The sequence below is a fragment of the Brachyistius frenatus genome, unplaced genomic scaffold, assembly GCF_029030835.1.
Source record: "Brachyistius frenatus isolate BFR_SWC_R1_liver_20210118 unplaced genomic scaffold, ASM2903083v1 Contig_381, whole genome shotgun sequence".
Taxonomy (NCBI): Eukaryota; Metazoa; Chordata; class Actinopteri; family Embiotocidae; genus Brachyistius; species Brachyistius frenatus.
Window position 1 is genome coordinate 181,226 of NW_027210980.1, and position 21,275 is coordinate 202,500.

At 43.0% G+C, this 21,275-nt stretch overlaps 3 protein-coding genes across 10 annotated transcripts in view; 1 reads left to right on the top strand and 2 right to left on the bottom strand.

Annotated features, from left to right (window-relative positions):
* Positions 1-6,503: 6,503 nt before the first annotated feature.
* LOC138636500 (cyclic AMP-responsive element-binding protein 3-like protein 4) lies at positions 6,504-13,488 on the bottom strand. 5 transcript variants are annotated; one of them, XM_069724541.1, is made up of 10 exons: positions 13,075-13,488; positions 11,413-11,547; positions 11,058-11,322; positions 10,762-10,865; positions 10,595-10,684; positions 10,419-10,525; positions 10,156-10,224; positions 8,730-8,814; positions 8,525-8,621; positions 6,504-8,283 (listed from the first exon to the last, which is right to left on the bottom strand). In XM_069724541.1, the coding sequence occupies exons 2-10, from the start codon at positions 11,542-11,544 to the stop codon at positions 8,006-8,008; spliced, it is 1,227 nt and encodes a 408-aa protein (XP_069580642.1). In that variant the 5' UTR covers positions 11,545-11,547; positions 13,075-13,488; the 3' UTR covers positions 6,504-8,005. The 5 variants fall into 5 exon arrangements, with proteins under 5 accessions (XP_069580642.1, XP_069580643.1, XP_069580639.1 ...); XM_069724542.1 differs by having other exon boundaries at positions 11,058-11,319; positions 13,015-13,488; XM_069724538.1 differs by having other exon boundaries at positions 13,015-13,488.
* A 3,163-nt stretch (positions 13,489-16,651) lies between these two features.
* On the top strand, positions 16,652-19,054 carry LOC138636511 (histidine N-acetyltransferase-like). The gene is made up of 4 exons (XM_069724560.1): positions 16,652-16,847; positions 16,978-17,097; positions 17,175-17,399; positions 17,662-19,054. Exons 1-4 carry the CDS (start codon positions 16,779-16,781, stop codon positions 18,217-18,219), a joined length of 972 nt encoding a protein of 323 aa, XP_069580661.1. The 5' UTR covers positions 16,652-16,778; the 3' UTR covers positions 18,220-19,054.
* A 1,535-nt stretch (positions 19,055-20,589) lies between these two features.
* dek (DEK proto-oncogene) overlaps positions 20,590-21,275 on the bottom strand; it is a 7,095-nt gene continuing 6,409 nt past the window's right edge. For 2 of the 4 annotated variants that reach the window (XM_069724533.1, XM_069724536.1), the window contains one exon: positions 20,590-21,154. In XM_069724533.1, coding sequence (XP_069580634.1) covers positions 21,143-21,154 — 12 coding nt within the window. In that variant the 3' untranslated portion in view covers positions 20,590-21,142. Of the gene's footprint in view, positions 21,183-21,275 lie in introns of all 4 variants that reach the window. The other 2 variants (XM_069724534.1, XM_069724537.1) reach the window with 1 other exon arrangement.

The window sequence follows — 21,275 nt, forward strand, 5'->3', positions numbered from 1 at the left end:
GCTGATCTCCATCCGACAGGTGAGCTGCTCTCAGACCCGCTGGATGGAACAGACTGAGACCGACGGGCTGGCTGCGGTCTGATGGGCGGAGAACCGGGGAAGGGAGAACCGGGGGAGGGGGGGAGGAAGGAAGGAGAGAGAGTGCACGAGGAGGCAGGAAACCTGAAAGGGAGGAACGACTGAGGGAGGTGTGCAGGGATGACCAGTCTGACCTCCGTTGACCCTCACAAGTCAGACTGTTCCTCCAATAACAACCAGAGATGGATGTCATGGCAATAACGCCCTCTATCTCCAGTGATGTCATCAACCATCAGTGATGTCATCAACCATCAGTGATGTCATCGTTGGTTTGTGAACGTTATGAATCCTCCAGTTCAGATTCTGTCCGTCACCATCTTTGCTAGTTCAGAGCGGTTTGAAGCAGGAAGTGACCATATTTGGACGAGCTGGGGGAGGAGCCAGCGGTGGATCTGACGGATCTGATCGGAAACCTGACGATACTACGTCCCGCCCACCGATAGCTGTAACCTGACTGCACCACAGGCCTGTCAATCAAACAGACACGCCCCCAAAAACAGGTCTTCTTGAATCTTCTTTTCTAATGAATGAGGGATTATTTTCAGATGGACCTCCAGAAAACTAAGAAGAAGGAGTGACTTTAGCTAACAACACCGAGATAACTGATGGACACATTTTATTCACTTTGGATTTGATGAGAGAAGTTGAATGGGAGTCTATGGAGCCGGAGGCTTTTTGGAGCTGACCTCTAGTGGCACTCGCTGGTATTGCAGCTGAAGACACTTCTGGATCAGAACCATTTTACAGACCTGGAAGAACAACACAATCATAGCTGCTTGTATTGATGTGAAATTATCTAAAATCTAACTATAGTTGACTATCAGTGAAGTCAAGTATTTTAGCAATTTAAATAAATGTTTATTGGAATCACGTGCTGACATGTATTATGAATTTAACTCAACAGATTCTGTTGGTTGTTAAGGTTTTATTTTATCCTCTCCTCATTGGACAATATCGTGATTTTGTCATTTTCTGTAAACTAAAGGGGACCAAAAACGGGACCCTGTGGAACTCCTGCTTTATTATACTCTGAAGGAAAAATCTATTTCTCGTTTATTAATTTACAGTCAAAAACTGAAATAAATCTATGATGGAGTTCTATTAGATTTCTACCACATAATGTACATATTATTGAGAGTCATCAGGTAGTTTAATTTGGAATATTAAAATATATGTCTGCATATTGTGATACCATAAAGCAGCATTGTCCTATTGGTCTCATACAACAGAGTATGTGAACCCTCAGATGTTGTCCAGTGATCGCCCCCTGCAGGAGTAGAAGTGTGTTGCGTTGTTTGTGCAGCTCCGTCCTTTTATGTTTTCCTGCTGTTACACTTTATCACAGCTGCATTTTCTTTCTTCCGTCAGTGCAGGTGGAGTCAGTGCTGGTTCCCATCAAGGCTGCTCCGTCTACAGGCACCTCACGGATCAATAAAAGTAAATGTCGAAACACAATAAGAAGGAGAAGGACACGTCACCGTGAGATCCACCAGCTGGTTTTTATACTTGTAAATCATTTTTGTGGTTTGATGTGGAGCACATTTTCATTATATATTCATGCATCACATTTTTCTGGTGCGGATAGAAATGTCAGTAAAGTTTTAGCCAAAAGAAACATGTGTTGGACCACCAAAACTGAACCTCATTAAAGAAACAGCCAGCTCCGTGTGTTCTCTACTGTTTTACATGTTGGGATGGATTTTCTGCCATTTTTTTTGCCAAAATGAACATTAATAACCATATTTGAAGTTGTTTGTTTCTGTCAATCAAACAGTGACGTCACTCATCGGTTTGTTAAACGGATGTTCTGAAGCCTCTAGTTTCAGATTTTGGCCGTCGTCATCTTCATATTTTTTGAGCCAGGAGTGACCATATTTGGATGAACTGGGGGAGGAGCAAGCAGTGGATCAGGCTGACAATGCCCCGCCCACATAAAGTGATATTTTTGGAGCCAACCTCTAGTGGCACCTGGTGGTATTGCAGCTTGAAGGCACTTCTGAGTCGGAACCATTTTTCAGACCTGAAGCTACAAACTCTTTTAGAAACAGTCTGTGACTCGGCAGTTGAAAGGTTTGGTCGGGTGAACGGATGCGGTCGGCGTCGAGATGTTGAGGAGAGGCATTAAACGAACAGCGCCAGCGTCGCCTGTATTTCCTCCGTATGATCCATCAGCACTAAAGAGTGCAACATGAAAACCAAACCTCCTCTTGTTGATGAAGATCATACATGTTTTAATGGCACCGCACTCACTAAGAACACGTGAGATACCGGAAAGGTTGCAGTGACGTCGTCGCAGAGCGAAGAACAAACACTTTGGTTGTTGTTAATGGGACGTAAAGGATCCTGCCGACGGTCCTCGGAGAGGGAACAGGAAGTCCTGGGGACCAGAGAGGCTGTGACGCAACGTGAAGAGAGCTCAGTGATAAATGTTTGTCTCAAAGGAGCGGCGAGCTTTTGTTTGGGTCATCAAGTCTTCAGGGCAACAAACCTCCACTTATTTCTACTAAAAACAAGATTTTAACTTAATCTGACATTTTAACACAATGTGAGTTCAGTGTGCTTTTTATATTTAATTTAAAATAATTTAACCACCTGAGATGGATTTGTGCTTTTTGTAATTAACTCACTTGGGGGAGATCTCCATAGTAACGAAGCAATGATGTCATTCTGTCAGAAAACAGCTCAGCGTAGGCAAAACATTAATAATGGATTCACTTGATGATGGAAACATTATTTACATTCCAGTTTACATATGTGTCTTTACTCGAACTATAAATATATATTTATATATATATCACACTGTATATGTTCTGTATATATAGATATCAGTTGTTGTCTTAAACTACTTTGGTTTAAATTAACAGAACAAATTGTTTTTTCTGTCTGAACATCCTGAAATGAGTAAATGTAAAAAATAGTGAATGCTGTTGGGTTTATTAAGAAATTTGTTTTTTTGTTTACAGTAAAAAAAACACTGTTTCTAAAAGAGTTCATATCTTCAGGTCTGTAAAATGGTTCTGACCCAGAAGTGTCTTCAGCTGCAATACCAGCGAGTGCCACTAGAGGTCGGCTCCAAAAAGCCTCCGGCTCCATAGACTCCCATTCAACTTCTCTCATCAAATCCAAAGTGAATAAAATGTGTCCATCAGTTATCTCGGTGTTGTTAGCTAAAGTCACTCCTTCTTATTAGTTTTCTGGAGGTCCATCTGAAAATAATCCCTCATTCATTAGAAAAGAAGATTCAAGAAGACCTGTTTTTGGGGGCGTGTCTGTTTGATTGACAGGCCTGTGGTGCAGTCAGGTTACAGCTATCGGTGGGCGGGACGTAGTATCGTCAGGTTTCCGATCAGATGGGTCAGATCCACCGCTGGCTCCTCCCCCAGCTCGTCCAAATATGGTCACTTCCTGCTCCAAACCGCTCCGAACTAGCAAAGATGGTGACGAACAGAATCTGAAATGGAGGCTTCATAAAATGTAAAAACGTCAGTTGGGGCTTTTTATGGGGAGCTGGAACTATTTCTGAACTATTTCTCTGGACAGAACCATGCTAGAAGTTTCCCTTTGCTCCCAGTCTTTATGCTAAGCTAGGCTAACCACATACCTCTGGCTCTTTTTGACATTTAGTCCCCCGTGAGACCAAAACTCTTTATTACTGCTTTATTTTTCTACATTACATCATTAAAGGAGGCTAATAAAGACTAAACATAAAGTCCACACTGTGTTCATATCATCCGTCTGGTTTTCATGCACCATCCATCCATCTTTAATCAGCAGTATTACCGTGTCTTTCATGTATATGGCCCCTCTGCAAATTGCTGCCATTTCAACAGGAAGTTGGCGTGGCGCCCCCATCAGGTGCTTCTAGTCAATAATTCAACAGAAAAGGATCTAAATATTCAAAAAGCTGTGGGTTAGCTGGCCGTGTGCAGGAACACGACTCTGACTGCAGGACGGTTTCAACGAGGATCAGCGCCTCTGACTTCCTTACGGCCCACGTATCCTGTTTGCTTTTTAAATGTAAAATATTTACAAAAAATATCAGGAGCAAACCGTTTCTTTCATTATTAATAGGCGGATATGTTCATCACTGGACAAACAGGAGTTCAGAGTCATCAGGTCTCCTCATCACCTCCACGTTCCAGGAGACTCAAACAAACACGAAGAATTTACATCGACAAAATGCGTACCGACAGTTTAATGCATTCTGGGTACATTTCTTTATATATTATTTATAGTTCCAGATGTGCCGTTTTCAATCGATTTCTTGTAATTTAAAAAATATAAATCAATTAGCAGGTGATGGAAAGCTGCTCCAGTAATTGGATTTAACGTTGGAATGGAAGAAGAAATAAAAACTGCCAGCAGTGATCGGCGGGCCGTCGCACGCTGCACGTCGGGGATCCAGCGGGTCATGTGCAAAGTTTCATGAGGTTTGAAGCATCGTTTGACCTTAAACATCAACTTCCTGTGTCACGGCCAAACATCAAACTTAGCCGCATCGCCCTGGTTATATATATATATATATATATATATATATATACTATATAATATATACTATATACTTTATACTATATACCATATACTTTATACTATATACTATATACTGTATACTGTATACTATATACTATATATTGTATACTTTATACTATATACTATATACTATATACTATATAGTATATACTATATACTTTATACTGTATACTATATACTGTATACTGTATACTATATACAAAAATGACATTTTTATCACTTTTTGGAGCATGACCTTTTTCTGAACTGATATGCCTCAAGAGGGGATCAAACCCAGTTACAGTTTTGCATCCACTACACATCACAGGAAGATACTTAATATCACTGCAGACCTCCTTGAAAGCACGTACATCTACTATCCAAAGAATGTCTGCAGCAATTTTGGTCGCATTTGAAAGAATATTTATGGACGGTGGAGGTATAGGTTGCAGTAAGCATAATATTTGTCACAATGCTTCCTAACTTGTAGGAAGATAGATGGTGCAGTGGATAGTGCTGTTGCCTTTCATGTAGGGGGTTTGGGGTTCAATCCCCCTTTTTCATGACTTAAAATAAAACTCGTGTAATTTTTTGAACGACATGCCTTAGGATGACTTTTAGGTCACTTTTTGGCCACCACGCCACTGGCACACCGATCAACGAAAACGTATTATTTTGATAACTTTTAATCCCAAACATGTTAAGAGTGCACAGACTCAATTTCAAGTCATTACGACAAAATCTGAAGGAGGAGTTCGTTAAAGTACAATATGTGTGAATCGCCAAAAATGGCGACTACATTCAAAATGGCGGACTTCCTGTTGAGTTGACGTAATGGTGCGTTGGAACTTTTTTGTACATCTCAGTGTACAGTGTACACATCCACCGAATCTCGTGCATGTAGGTAGATGTAGCCACTGGGGCATCTGTTTAGGGGATGCTAGCGAGCCATTTGGCCACACCCACTCACTAAAATATGAAATTTTTCACCATCGTGTACCAACCAAACACATCGCAGAACTGCTAAATGTCACCTCATAAAAACTGTAATCACATAGCAAAGAGACGCCGTTCACCCGTCCTACGTCACATCATCATAAACATCCACCATCAGACTGTTTATCTGCTGCTGGTGGGCTGAAGATGCTTTCATCTGTCGTTTCAGCTCTCATCACCTGATTACCTGCAGACGACACACACCTGCCGTCTCCTCAAACATCATGCTACATTCAAATGCAACTCGTGAGCTCGTGGCTACAACTATTGACTGGATATGAAAGTGGACAATACTTGAGGGCCGATGCGGAAGTGTCTTCAGGTGCAATACCAGCGAGTGCCACTAGAGGTTGGCTCCAAAAAGCCTCCGGCTCCATAGACTCCCATTCAACTTCTCTCATCAAATCCAAAGTGAATAAAATGTGTCCATCAGTTATCTCGGTGTTGTTAGCTAAAGTCACTCCTTCTTCTTAGTTTTCTGGAGGTCCATCTGAAAATAATCCCTCATTCATTAGAAAAGAAGATTCAAGAAGATCTGTTTTTGGGGGCGTGTCTGTTTGATTGACAGGTCACGTTACAGCTACCAAAATACGACAACGTTTGAATGCAGCATTTCTCTCCTGAAAATATAAAAGCCAGACACGTGTTCGATGCAGTTTGAGCTGCTGGTTCTGGTCTAAACGGTTTAAGTGTCGTGTGTCACAGAGAATCACGTCATCCACATCTAACTGGGTCACTAATGAAAACCAGACGCACTGGTGACACACAGGATTAAATACTGATAACCGATCGCATCATCATCATCATTGATCTCCAGCAGGAAAACAGTCACTCAAAAACTCCTGAAAACATCCGGAAAAAAAGCCGCTTTGCTTTCTTTTGCTTCAACGACTGCATTATTCCCAAACAGAAACCCTTGATCATGTTTAAAATCCTTAATTTGATTTATTTAACTGGTGATCCAGAAGACCAGAGCACCACACAAGAGCCAAAAAAAACAATATGATTCATCTTTACATTTTTTCCTCGAGGAGTTCTCGCCAGAAACATTTTGTTCAAACATTAAAACTGGAAGATGTTTTTCCTCAAAGTGTCAAAACTTAGCAGCTGTTTAGTTCATGAGAAGAAACAGGTGAAACTCTGTTGCAACACATTTTAAAAGGAGAGCGAATAAAACCACAACTCCCAAAGCTAATCATACAGAATGAGCAGTCTCACCTGCAGGTGGCGCTCACATGTACATCTGCAGTGATACCTTTTCTCACCTGCAGGTGGCGCTCATGTCACATCCACGGGTCCAAACTCTTCCTGTAGGTGCTCCTTTCTACGTCTGCAGGTCTAACCTTTTCTGACCTGTAGGCGCCGGTTTGACCGGAGGTTCGGGTGTAAACCTGGTTTGTGTCCTTGTGGTTCTCATCTAAAGAAAACATTTTAGTTTAGCAGGAATATGTGAATTAGATATTCGTTTCTTTGACTCCAGCTGTCATTCTGTCATCTTAGAAAATAAAACAATAAAACTACATCGTTATCAAGAAAAAAAGTGGTCGTGGAAGTAGAAAAAGAAGAATTAAATGCTGCCATGTCATTGAGCATTCAGTATGATGTGGCACTTATGTGCCAGTAGCTCCACCTTGTGGCCAAAATACAGCAGAGACATTTTAAGACATGATAAAGTGACTGTCACTGCAGTGATAATGAAAGCTGGACCAGTCAGAGGGGACGAGGTCATCAAACTAAATAAGATTTCCTCCATAAGTTCTGCATGTGGAAGAAAACTGTTTGCTTTCAAAACATCACCTTTATACACAGAAAAAATTTAATTATAAAATGTTTTCCCTTTATTGATCAAAGTTACTTTTACATGTTACGTGATTCATTGAGTGGTTTCACTAATTAAAGCAGATTGTCAGTAATAAATAAATCCGACTCAACTTCACTTTTACATGTAAAACAGTAAAACTTCAAAATAAAGCTGGTGAGCAGATGAATCATATTTATAACCTGTTAATGGAGCAAATATATAAAAATCCAACCCACTTAGTGACGAAACTTTAACTTTGGTTTCAAATAATAAAAAAAAAACAACATTCATGGTTCAATTAGAGTTCATTATAATTATATTAATTATAAACTGTTTAATGTTTCAGATTTCGTCATTGAACTCTCAGGAAACAAACAAATAAACAAATTTTCCCAAATACTTTTGCGAAGCTAACAATCAGTGATGGTTTGAATAAAAGTGGAACAGAACCTCTCGTGTTTTATGATCAGAACATTTTAAAACCACCGTTCATCTGACAGGTTACCGATCAGCTGATCGATCGCAGCGTCCGAAGCTGGTCGTGTATTTACAGCTCATCGCCTCCAGCGTCCGCTAACGAGTCCCGACACGACGTTTGGCAACACTGAACAGGAAGTGCGTCTACATCTCGTCGGCGTGGCCCGGTTTGGTCGGGTCGCGGCCTCCTGTTCGGGCCGCCGGGTCGACGACAGCCGAGCCGTTCCCTGATTGGCTGCCATCTCGGGTCGAGACGTCAGAAGCTGAATCTTCGGGTCTTTCTGCCGGTTCCTGGAGGACGGTGGCGCCCTCTGATGGTTCTGACTGCATTACATCGGAGGGCGGCGGCGAGTCGGCCGGACCGTCGACCTCGTCTGCCGTCGGCTGGGACGACGGGTCCGTCAGGATGTTCCTGGAAATCACTAAAAGATTCACAACAATGAGTTCAGCAACGTTTCGGACTTTTTTACATTTCGTATTATCGAAAATAAATAAATCTCGTCTGTCAAATATAGAACAGAAAACAAACTTTCAACTTATTTCAGAGAACACTGGTTTTCTTTTTTTACGTGTTTATATGTTGGTTTGTATTTTTTTACATTATCCTAAAAAAAAAAAAGGTTATTTGATGAGGTTTATGTGATGTCATCAGGGACCGCCCACCTCCCGTCGGTCTGTAGTCGTCGTCGTCTGCAGACGAGCTGCGGCTGAACGGACTGAAACTGGGCATGATGATGAGACCCAGAGAGACCAGGATGATCTGAGGACACACGGACATGTTCAGGAAACATCGTGAACATGCCACATGCGTGTTTAGAGACGTGTTTTTAAATGGAGCCCCCAAGACATTATATAACATTTTTCGTACCAGTAAGCAGGTGCTGGTCTGAGCTCCTTTACTGACCGTCCGCTTGATCAGAGACTGAAGCTGCCTGAGCTGAGTCAGCAGAGACCTGAAGAGAGGGAACAGCTCCTCATCATAACCAACAGGAACAGGGAACAGCTCCTCATCATAACCAACAGGAACAGGGAACAGCTCCTCATCATAACCAACAGGATCAGGGAACAGCTCCTCATCATAACCAACAGGAACAGGGAACAGCTCCTCATCATAACCAACAGGAACAGGGAACAGCTCCTCATCATAACCAACAGGATCAGGGAACAGCTCCTCATCATAACCAACAGGAACAGGGAACAGCTCCTCATCATAACCAACAGGAACAGGGAACAGCTCCTCATCATAACCAACAGGAACAGGAACAGCTCCTCATCATAACCAACAGGAACAGGGAACAGCTCCTCATCATAACCAACAGGAACAGGGAACAGCTCCTCATCATAACCAACAGGAACAGGGAACAGCTCCTCATCATAACCAACAGGATCAGGGAACAGCTCCTCATCATAACCAACAGGAACAGGGAACAGCTCCTCATCATAACCAACAGGAACAGGGAACAGCTCCTCATCATAACCAACAGGATAACCAACAGGAATAGGGAACAGCTCCTCATCATAACCAACAGGAACAGGGAACAGCTCCTCATCATAACCAACAGGAACAGGGAACAGCTCCTCATCATAACCAACAGGAACAGGGAACAGCTCCTCATCATAACCAACAGGAACAGGGAACAGCTCCTCATCATAACCAACAGGAACAGGGAACAGCTCCTCATCATAACCAACAGGAACAGGGAACAGCTCCTCATCATAACCAACAGGAACAGCTCCTCATCATAACCAACAGGAACAGGGAACAGCTCCTCATCATAACCAACAGGAACAGGGAACAGCTCCTCATCATAACCAACAGGAACAGGGAACAGCTCCTCATCATAACCAACAGGAACAGGGAACAGCTCCTCATCATAACCAACAGGATCAGGGAACAGCTCCTCATCATAACCAACAGGAACAGGGAACAGCTCCTCATCATAACCAACAGGAACAGGGAACAGCTCCTCATCATAACCAACAGGAACAGGGAACAGCTCCTCATCATAACCAACAGGAACAGGAACAGCTCCTCATCATAACCAACAGGAACAGGGAACAGCTCCTCATCATAACCAACAGGAACAGGGAACAGCTCCTCATCATAACCAACAGGAACAGGGAACTTTGCAGCAGGTTCAAGTTCAGAGAGAAACACGGAGAACACTGAAGGTTTGTATTCACACTATAAAGATGAAACTACAGAATAGTGACCAGAACATAAAGTAATCTGACCAATCAGCTGCTGAATCGATCAGTTAATAATCAATAATCAGTTTTAAATGTGCTCGTACATGTTGTGTTTCTCCAGCTGCTCCACCGTCCTCTGAAGATCTTTGTTCTGAGACGAGCACACTGCTGCCCTGTTAACACACACACACACACACACACACACACACACACACACACACACACACACACACACACACACACACACACACACACAGAATGATCAGAATATGTAAGAACTCCTTCAAAATAAAAGCTTCATGAAGCTTCTCTGTGAAGAGGTCCTGAACGTCCCTCCAGTCCACCAGAGACCCGGTCCTCAGTCTACCTGTTCTCCAGTTCATCGATGTAGTCCTTCCTCCTCCGCCGGCTGTCCTGAGCCGACTGCTTGTTGCGGATTTTCCTCCGAACTTTCTTCAGGATTCGTTCCTCGGCCTGCGAGTGAAGAAGAGTTTTAAAACCATGGTGGTGTTTTTAGACGGCGGCGTGGTGTCGGCGGCCGACCTTGGTGAGAGGCAGGTTGCTGGGCAGAGACACTCCCTCCTGAGTCAGCAGCTTCTGCTCCTCCTCCGTCAGCTGGAGGTCCGGGTACAGCTGCAACAGCAGAAGAAGAGTGAGTCCTCCGGGTCGGACCCGAACGCCGAGCGCCACACGCAGACAGGAAGTCTCACCGGGTCTGCGTCGGGGCTGGGGGGGTCGAGGTGAGCCGCCGAAACCACCGGCAGCTCGTTCACGATGCACGAGTCCGACAGCAGCACCCGAGAGCTCCATCCGTCTGCACGGGACACCAAACCTACCGTTGGTTCTACACACTTCCTGTTTCAACAGGACATCCCTCTCATGGAAATGTGCTATAATTTACAGGTAAAACACCAGAAGGAGTGTTCCTGAACGCAGCACGGCGATGCAGTGCTTTCTGCTGCTCCGTGTGCATCACGTGCTGCGTTCAGGTACGCTCTGCTCTCACCGAGCTCTATGGAGATGACGTTCTCTTGTCCCGGTTCGGTCTCGGCGCCGCCCAGCCCGCTGATGTCGTAGACCACCTGGTAGATGGTCGCCGGGGCCGACTGGGTGGTCGCCATGGTGACCGTGGCGACGGGCCTATCGGCGACGGGCTCCTCGGAGATGCCGCTGTCGCTCTCGGACGACGGGTCGGCGGGCGGCCCGCTGGGGAACACCTCGTTCGGATCGACGCCGTGGAGGACGTCCTCGGATTCGCTGTCGTTGAGCTTCTGGTGACGGTCAAAAATCTAAATCACATGTTTTTGTTCTCACAAACGGACACGAACACTTTTATATCCAGTCGATGTGGGAAAACTCACACAGTCGGGGTCTCCCGCCCAGTCCTGCAGGGGCTTCTCATATTTGCTGTAGACGAGTTCTGAGCAGGAGAACGGAGCGTCGAGCTGCCAGCTGTCGGCGCCGGGAAACAGATCTCCGCTCTCTGCATCCATCACCTGCAACGAGAACCTGGATCAGAACCGTTCCACGGTTCCACAACCTTCTCTGTGGATCAGAAACCAGAAACATAAATAATGAGGTTCAGATTAATGAGGAGGTTCACGACGGTCCTCACAGCTGCAGCAAGTGTTCAGGTGTGTTTGTTTGACTGAAACGTGACGCAGCAGCTGACGACACACGACACACAACACGCTACAACACGCTACAACACGCTAAGGAATAAACAGAACAAAGAGAAGAAGGGTGACGCAACACTGGAGGAGGACATCCTGGTTGGCACACCCACACACACACACACACACACACACACACACACACACACACACACACACACACACACACACACACACACACACACACACACACACACACACACACACACACACACACACACACACACACACACACACACACACACACACACACACACACACACACACACACACACACACACACACACACACACACACACACACACACACACACACACACACACACACACACACACACACACACACACACACACACACACACACACACACACACACACACACACACACACACACACACACACACACACACACACACACACACACACACACACACACACACACACACACACACACACACACACACACACACACACACACACACACACACACACACACACACACACACACACACACACACACACACACACACACACACACACACACACACACACACACACACACACACACACACACACACACACACACACACACACACCCACACACACACACACACACACACACACACACACACACACACACACACACACACACACACACACACACACACACACACACACACACACACACACACACACACACACACACTCTGGCAGCACCAGTCGGCCTGAATAGAAACCTGAGAAGCTGCTCAACATGTTTCTGTTTTCACGAATAAAAAAACCTAAAATTAAATTGTTCCTGTATTTGGCGAGATGAGAGCCGCAGGACTCAATGTCTGATGATCAGAAATCTCTGAAATCCATCAGAGATTCAACAAATCAATCAGTTCATTGATCAGTCGATCAGACTGCCGGTCGACAAAAGACACGACTTCAATTAGAAAATCGTCAGCAGAAGAACTTTACGTTAATAAATGAAAACCTACGAACAGCTGAAGAGCTGCTACGTGTAGTTCACCCACCACTCCAGCAGAGGGCAGCATTTCACAGCCTGTCCTCACCAACGCCTCAAAAATACCTGATTAGGTTTAAATAAAATACGACGAGGTTCCATTTTTGGGGTTTTTGTTTCGGTGGTTTAAACACTTCCTGCTTCTCAGTCACATGACAGGAAACTGAATGTTTGATTGATTGATTCATCATGAAATTGTCAAATTAATCACTTGTGAAAATATTGTAAACATAATCAAACATGCATGTTTAAATTGTATTTTTGCTTCCTTCATTTCACCTCTGGTCAAAGTTTCCTGCAGCTCATGAAGAGTTTTATTGATCTGCTGTTCGATCAGACCTGGTCCTGGTTCTGGTCCTTATCCTGGTCCTGGTCCTTGTCCTGGTCCTGGTTCTGGTCCTTGTCCTGGTTCTGGTCCTGGTCCTGGTTCTGGTCCTTATCCTGGTCCTGGTCCTGGTCCTGGTCCTGGTTCTGGTCCTTGTCCTGGTCCTGGTCCTGGTCCTGGTCAAGCCGGATCAACAGGAGGGTTGATACTCACAGCTGACAGACGGATCCTCGTTGTTGTTGTTTTTGTTTCCGGTTCTTTGTCAGCTCTTCCGCTGCAGGACCGACACACACTCACACACACACTCACACACTCACACACTCACACACTCACACACACACCACACGCCGCTTTGTGTTGGTTCAGAGGAGAATAAAAAGTCCAGCTGGCAGCTCGGAGCCTGAAAACCTCCTCTTCCTCCTCCTCTTCTTCTCCTGCTCGTATTGCGTCACACTGCCGGTGTGTGTCGCCACCTGCTGTCCGGGAGTCAGAAGAGCACTTCAAGTAAACGGTATGACTGCAGATTAGTTATGTTTCCCAAAAATATATGTTTTAATTAAAACAGAATATGATGATTTGCAAATAATATAAATATTTTACTAAAACTGTTCAAATCAAAATTTTATTGTTTCATAAAAAATATCTTCTCATGTTGAATCTGATGCAGCAACACGTCTCTATAAGTTGTTCCAGGATCATGTTCACCACTGAGCTGCATCAACTCTTCTTTTAACAACACTCTGGAAACCTTTGGGGAACCAAGGAGACCAGTTTCTGGAGTTTTGAAAGTGAAATGTGGTCCCATTCCTGCCTGATAGAGGATTTCAGCTGCTCAACAGTTCAGGGTCTCCTTTGTTGTATTGTTCATGTCCTGATGCTCCAGATGTTTTCAATGATTGACAGGTCTGGACTGCAGGAGGCCAGTTTATCAGCGGACTCTTCTACTAGAGAACCATGCTGTTGGAATACGTGCAGAATGTGGTTGGACGTTGTTCTGCTGAAATAAACAAGACCTTCCCTGAAAGAGACGTTGTCTGGATGGCAGCATATGTTGCTCCAAAACCTGAATATCTCATTCAGCATTAATGCTTCCTTCCAGATGTTCAAGCTACCCATGCCATGTGCACTAATGCATCCCTGTACCATCACAGATGCTGGCTTTAGAACTGAGCTGATAACAAGCTGGATGGTCCCTCTCCTCTTTAACCCGGAGGATGCAGCGTCCATGATTTCCAAACAGAATCTCAGATTGTGATCCATCAGACCTCAGGACAGTTGTCCACTTCACCTCAGTCCATCTTCAATGATCTCGGTCCAGAGAAGGCGGCGGTGTTTCTGGATCATGTTTCTATCTGGTTTCAATGGTTTTCACAAGTGTTCCTGAGCCCATGCAGTGATTTTCACCACAGAATTGTGTCTGTTTTTAATGCAGAAATGAAGCTCATCCAGTATTGTTTTTTTAGGCTTGTCCCTTGAGTTCAGAGATTTAAATATTTTGTATATTACTCCGTCTGATTATACAGACTGTGTGATGCACTGTGACTGACCAGACTGATAATTACAGAGTCAATTCACTGAGACGTCCAACAAATAACATAATATTTTTCTGTTTAATGTTAATACACTAGAGGAGAAGCTCTAATGTTTCTGACTAATATCATGATGTAAACTCAGTTTTTTTGAGTTTGGGTTTGTATTTGCAGTAACTGCAGTTTCAAGATGGAGCCAGCAGGTGTCAATGTGCAGGTCACAGTTTAGACACATTAATAAATAAAATCAAATATAGAAATTCTAATAATTGAATGATAGTCTTTTAGGAGTGAGCTCAGAAAACCTGGTGTCTGTTGTTGGGTGAAAACTGATTGAAGTTTACAGTTTGTGTTTGATAAACATCTAGAATGGATGCCAGTCACACAGCTGCTGATCTTGAACGCATCTCTCAATGTTCCCTCCCTTTTATTTCTTTGCATGTTCTTCTGACTTCCTGAACTGAAGCAGGAAACTTTGAGAAAATAAACGGTGGCTTGTTTCTGACACTCAGAAGATCCAAAGAGTTTTTAGAGACTTTGAAAACAAAACTCAGAAAGTGTTTCTATTCTCAGTAACTGAAGATCTGCTGCAGCAGCCGAGACTGTAAAACCAGGATCGGGTTCGGTTCCCAGCAGGTTCTGGATGTCTGCAGTGGGGGGGGGAGGCTGTGAGCTGGTCTTCAGCCTGGTGGAGGAGCAGGACTTCCAACAGGTCCTGAATTATTGAGTTATGGCCACCAACGTTTTGTGAGTCTCCAGTTACCTTTGAACACCAAATTCTGAACAGTTCCCTCCTTGAGTCCAAGTGAATGTTTGTGCCAGATTTGAAGAAATTCCCTCGAGGCGTTGCTGAGATATTGCGTTGATGAGAATGGAACGGGCGTCTAGGACGGACATGAAGTCGTGAACTGACTCGGTGTTGACTGTCGCCCCCTGCAGGTCATCTTGTCTTTGTGCTGCGAGGCAGACGACCTCGGCCTCTTTGTCGCCGAGCTTCAGTCCAGACTCCGTCGCCAGGCCGACTCCTCCTCTCGCGGTGCGGTGACACTGAACCACCAGCAGGTGGCGACTCTGATCCTGATGCGTGTCTTCGGTTCGCGCCGTGTTTGTAGCTCAGCTGGAAGCGTTGCTGCCGAGTCTCCGAGGTTACCTGGTCTTCAACGTGTACGTGGATCCAGAGGTTCTCCCGCCGTTACGTCACTTCTGCGAGAACAACGCAAATGTGTCGTTTTTCAAGGACCGCTGGGAGGAGTTCATCCTGGAGAGGAACCTCTGAAGGACCTCAAGGTTACCGCATGATTTTAAAAACTTTCGATGGTTCCTTGAACACAGACTCAAAGGTCCTTTCAAGATTCCAGAAGTTCTTGTTGGGTTTCAGAGTCATTTCGAGGATCAATGGTTGGCTTCTCATTCTTTCTGGAGGGTCTGGATTTGTGGGGAACCTTTTAAGTTGTGTCATTGGTTCCTGAAGGAGCTCTTGGCTCGACTGATATTATTGAATCAGGTTTTGCAGTTGCAGTGACTCGATGGACCGAAGATGGAGCCGGCCGAAGTCTCGGTGCAGGTTACTGTTTACACACATCGGTCCAACGGTGGACGGTCAATGTGCAGGTTGAGTTAATAAAAAACCAGCAGAGAGGTTGAGCTTTCAGAGGGTGCGTTAACGATCAGCTGCAGTCCTCCAGAAGTGTTGATTCATGTCTGCAGGTGCTCTTTGTTGGGAAGACGGACCAGACAGTGAGTTTATTAATTATGAAAACAAAGATCATGTTGTGAAAAATAAAACAACTTGTTTTGATTGACAATCTATGATTGATGTCAATCAGTCTTTTAGGAGTGAGCTCAGAAAACCTGGTGTCTGTTGTTGGGTGAAAACTGATTGAAGTTTACAGTTTGTGTTTGATAAACATCTAGAATGGATGCCAGTCACACAGCTGCTGATCTTGAACGCATCTCTCAATGTTCCCTCCCTTTTATTTCTTTGCATGTTCTTCTGACTTCCTGAACTGAAGCAGGAAACTTTGAGAAAATAAACGGTGGCTTGTTTCTGACACTCAGAAGATCCAAAGAGTTTTTAGAGACTTTGAAAACAAAACTCAGAAAGTGTTTCTATTCTCAGTAACTGAAGATCTGCTGCAGCAGCCGAGACTGTAAAACCAGGATCGGGTTCGGTTCCCAGCAGGTTCTGGATGTCTGCAGTGGGGGGGGGAGGCTGTGAGCTGGTCTTCAGCCTGGCGGAGGAGCAGGACTTCCAGCAGGTCCCAACGTTCACTTTTATTTTGAAATTACACTGTAAAACTTAGTTCATGATCTTGTTGCATGTTTTCTGTGAACAGTCGTGTGCCCTTCAAAATAAGAGCTCCTTGAGCTGAAGTGTTTGTGATGCAGGTCCTGAACATCTGCAGCTGTGACGACTACAACGGTCTGGACTACATGGCTGCCGTCTTCCACCGCTGGCTGCAGGAGCCCGGGCGCCTCGTCTTCATCGCGAGGATGAAGAACAGAGTGGTAAGGACTGAAGAACGGGTTCCGGGGATGTGCATTAAAAGAAATGTTCTGATCCAAACCTGTGTGTGCACCTGAAGGTGGCGCTGGAATCGGCACTGCTGGTGGACGGAGGCCAGACGGCCATCTTCCAGGGTCTCAGGGTGGTTCCTGACTTGAGAGGCCACGCCGTCGGCGGCGCCCTCCAGAATCACGTGACCGCTTACATCCGCCACAACTACCCAGAAGTCTCTGCTGTCCGACTGAGCCGAGCAGAGGAGCCTTCACCGCAGACACTGACCAAGTACAGACTCATCACCAAGGAGGTAATGCCGCAGTGCATTGTGGGAACTCAACTCTCATTTTGGTGAACCCTCAAATAAAAAACTATAACTACTGAAACTATTCAACATATTTAAACAGAAATTTAAAGATTAGTTTGATTTTAAGACAAAATGAAGAAATCCAGGAACCACTTTTAAAAACGTCGCTCCATGACGTCATGACGAGTCAGAACCTCCGTTTGGTCCTTTCAATAAACCAGAGACGCTCCTTCACTGACCCGGTGTTGACTGTCGCCCCCTGCAGGTCATCTTGTCTTTGTGCTGCGAGGCAGACGACCTCGGCCTCTTTGTCAACGAGCTTCAGTCCAGACTCCGTCGCCAGGCCGACTCCTCCTCTCGCGGTGCGGTGACACTGAACCACCAGCAGGCGGCGACTCTGATCCTGTCGGACTACGTGGTTTCCAAACTGCTGCCCGGCAAAATCATCATCAACGACTGGGAGCCTCTGAAGCCGGTGGAGGCCAACATGGAGGTGCTGCGCCGCCGGGGGCTGACGTGGATCGTAGATCGTGAGTTTGAGCCCGCCGCCATCAGCCTGTGCAGCCCGCCGTACGCCGTGCCCTACCGCCACGACGCGCTGCGCGTCAACATCAACATCTTCGGCCGCAGCGTGTCTTCGGTTCGCGCCGTGTTTGTAGCTCAGCTGGAAGCGTTGCTGCCGAGTCTCCGAGGTTACCTGGTCTTCAACGTGTACGTGGATCCAGAGGTTCTCCCGCCGTTACGTCACTTCTGCGAGAACAACGCAAATGTGTCGTTTTTCAAGGACCGCTGGGAGGAGTTCATCCTGGAGAGGAACCTCTGAAGGACCTCAGCATCACAGCACAGCTTCCAGCTTCAAACAAGTTTTGGAGCTCATTTCACAACTTTTCATGATTCTTTTTTTTTTTTTTTTATAGTTTCTTGATTTTCCTTTAAGGATTCAAGAAGTTCCTGTTGGGTTTCTGTGAGTCTGAATTTCAGGTATTCCCAGAGTTAGTTCACGGATCAATGGTTGGGTTCTTGTTGTACTTGGAGGGTCTGGATATGTGGGGAGTCCCAGGACCCCAGGATCCCATGAAATACAGAGATGGGGTGTAACGGATACCTTTAAGGGGATGTCAGTTGTTCTAGAAGAGTTGAGGGATCCTTGGTTCTTGGGGATAGTTTGCATACGCAGCGTTTATAAATGAGATCTCTGGTGATTGTGTTCAAGCTTCATCTGTTCTTGATCAAAATTAAGACTGAAGATCAAAATTAAGATTGAAGATTAAAATTAAGACTGAAGATTAAAATTAAGAATGAAGATTAAAATTCAGACCTAAGATTAAAATTAAGATTGAAGATTAAAATTAAGACTGAAGATTAAAATTAAGAATGAAGACTAAAATTCAGACTGAAGATTAAAATTAAGAATGAAGATTAAAATTCAGACTGAAGATTAAAATTAAGAATGAAGATTAAAATTCAGACCGAAGATTAAAATTCAGACCGAAGATTAAAATTAAGACTGAAGATTAAAATTAAGAATGAAGATTAAAATTCAGACTGAAGATTAAAATTAAGAATGAAGATTAAAATTCAGACCGAAGATTAAAATTCAGACCGAAGATTAAAATTAAGACTGAAGATTAAAATTAAGAATGAAGATTAAAATTCAGACCGAAGATTAAAATTAAGACTGAAGATTAAAATTCAGACTGAAGATTCAAATTAAGAATGAAGATTAAAATTCAGACCGAAGATTAAAATTCAGACCGAAGATTAAAATCAAAATTCAGACAAAATTAAGATTGAAGATTAAAATTCAGACCGAAGACTGAAGATTAAAATTAAGAATGAAGATTAAAATTCAGACCGAAGATTAAAATAAGAATCAAAATTGAAGATTAAAATTAAGAATGAAGATTAAAATTAAGACTGAAGATTAAAATTAAGAATGAAGATCAAAATTCAGACCGAAGATTAAAATTAAGACTGAAGATTAAAATTAAGAATGAAGATTAAAATTCAGACCGAAGATTAAAATTAAGATTGAAGATTAAAATTAAGACTGAAGATTTAAATTACGAATGAAGATTAAAATTAAGACTGAAGATTAAAATTCAGACCGAAGATTAAAATTAAGATTGAAGATTAAAATTAAGACTGAAGATTAAAATTCAGACTGAAGATTAAAATTCAGACCGAAGATTAAAATTAAGACTGAAGATTAAAATTCAGACCGAAGATTAAAATTCAGACTGAAGATTAAAATTATGAAGATTAAAATTCAGACCGAAGATTAAAATTAAGATTGAAGATTAAAATTAAGACTGAAGATCAAAATTAAGATTGAAGATTAAAATTCAGACCGAAGATTAAAATTAAGATTGAAGATTAAAATTAAGAATGAAGATCAAAATTCAGACCGAAGATCAAAATTCAGACCGAAGATTAAAACTAAGAATGAAGATTAAAATTCAGACCGAAGATTAAAATTCAGACCGAAGATTAAAATTAAGATTGAAGATTAAAATTAAGACTGAAGATTAAAATTAAGAATGAAGATCAAAATTCAGACCGAAGATCAAAATTCAGACCGAAGATTAAAATTCAGACTGAAGATTAAAACTAAGAATGAAGATTAAAATTCAGACCGAAGATTAAAATTAAGATTGAAGATTAAAATTAAGACTGAAGATTAAAATTAAGAATGAAGATCAAAATTCAGACCGAAGATCAAAATTCAGACCAAAGATTAAAATTCAGACTGAAGATTAAAACTAAGACCGAAGATTAAAATTCAGACTGAAGATTAAAATTCAGATTGCAATGAGCAAAAAAAATGTTGATTGTTTTCTGTCTCTTGACTGTCAATATGACTGAATATTTAGTGTCTGTATCATGATTGTGTTCAAATCTTTGACTAAATAAAATGTTTTAGTGGATCTCAGTGGGGCTCCAGTGGTTCTTATGATGTTTCTGATGTTTCCCATTTACATGTTCATAATATTAGAAACACCCGTGAGTAACAAACTGCTCAGGTGTTCCTAATAAAGTGCCCACTGGGAGTATTGGACAGTTTAACGCAGTGAGTCATTAATCCAGCTTTCATTTTGATCCGTGAAGCATTTCAAAATAAAACGATCACAGGTTGCAAACTGACCTGTAAAATGTTTTTTCTGCAGATTTAAAACCACTTCGAGACGTTTTAGTTCAAAAAGGCAAAATTTTAATCAGTAAGTACAATATTCATCAGTAACTGTGAATCAACAAGAACAAAACTGTGTTAATCAAAAATATCTTCACCTAATCAGAAACAAACTGTATGTACACGTTTTAATACAGAAATAAAAAAGAGTGAAGTCCTGCGAGTCGAAAGCAAAGATCAGATTCTGAAAAATGTTTTGTTTAAAAAAATTAAAAAAAATAAAAATCAGATTATTCAATAATAACCAAACGACCTGCATTTAATCAGAGTCATGAGGCTGAAACTGCAGCAACAATTCCAACAAAGCAAACTGTTGAATTCTGGTTCATTCATGAAGTAAATTCTCCAACTTGTAAATTACAAATAATCATTATGCTCATAAATCAAATCTCTGCTTTGGACTCAATGTGTCGGACTGCAGTGAAAAAGTTGATAATAAACACTGTAGAGTTCAACTGAGAAGCTGTACACGACTCACAGCCATAAAATAACAACCAGGACGACATGAAACCAAAGAACGAAGGAACTCCTCCGTCCTCCAGGAGTCTTCAGGTCTTCATGTGATGAGCTGAGGAAACATTTACAGCATCAAGTCACTACAAAATAAAAGAGGAAAATCAAAATAAAGCAACAAATTAAAAGGAAAACTGAAGATCAAAATAAATAAACTGAAAAGTCTAAATTAACAA

Coding starts and splice junctions, on each gene's coding strand:
- LOC138636500 (XM_069724541.1), bottom strand. CDS start 11,544: ATGGATGCAGAGAGCGGAGATCTGTTTCCCGGCGCCGACAGCTGGCAG. Junction 10,685..10,761: donor CCAGCCCCGACGCAGACCCG/GTGAGACTTCCT, acceptor CTGCTGTTGCAG/CTGTACCCGGACCTCCAGCT. Junction 8,284..8,524: donor CGACTACAGACCGACGGGAG/GTGGGCGGTCCC, acceptor TGAATCTTTTAG/TGATTTCCAGGAACATCCTG.
- LOC138636511 (XM_069724560.1), top strand. CDS start 16,779: ATGTCTGCAGTGGGGGGGGGAGGCTGTGAGCTGGTCTTCAGCCTGGCG. Junction 16,848..16,977: donor AGGAGCAGGACTTCCAGCAG/GTCCCAACGTTC, acceptor TTTGTGATGCAG/GTCCTGAACATCTGCAGCTG. Junction 17,098..17,174: donor CGAGGATGAAGAACAGAGTG/GTAAGGACTGAA, acceptor GTGCACCTGAAG/GTGGCGCTGGAATCGGCACT.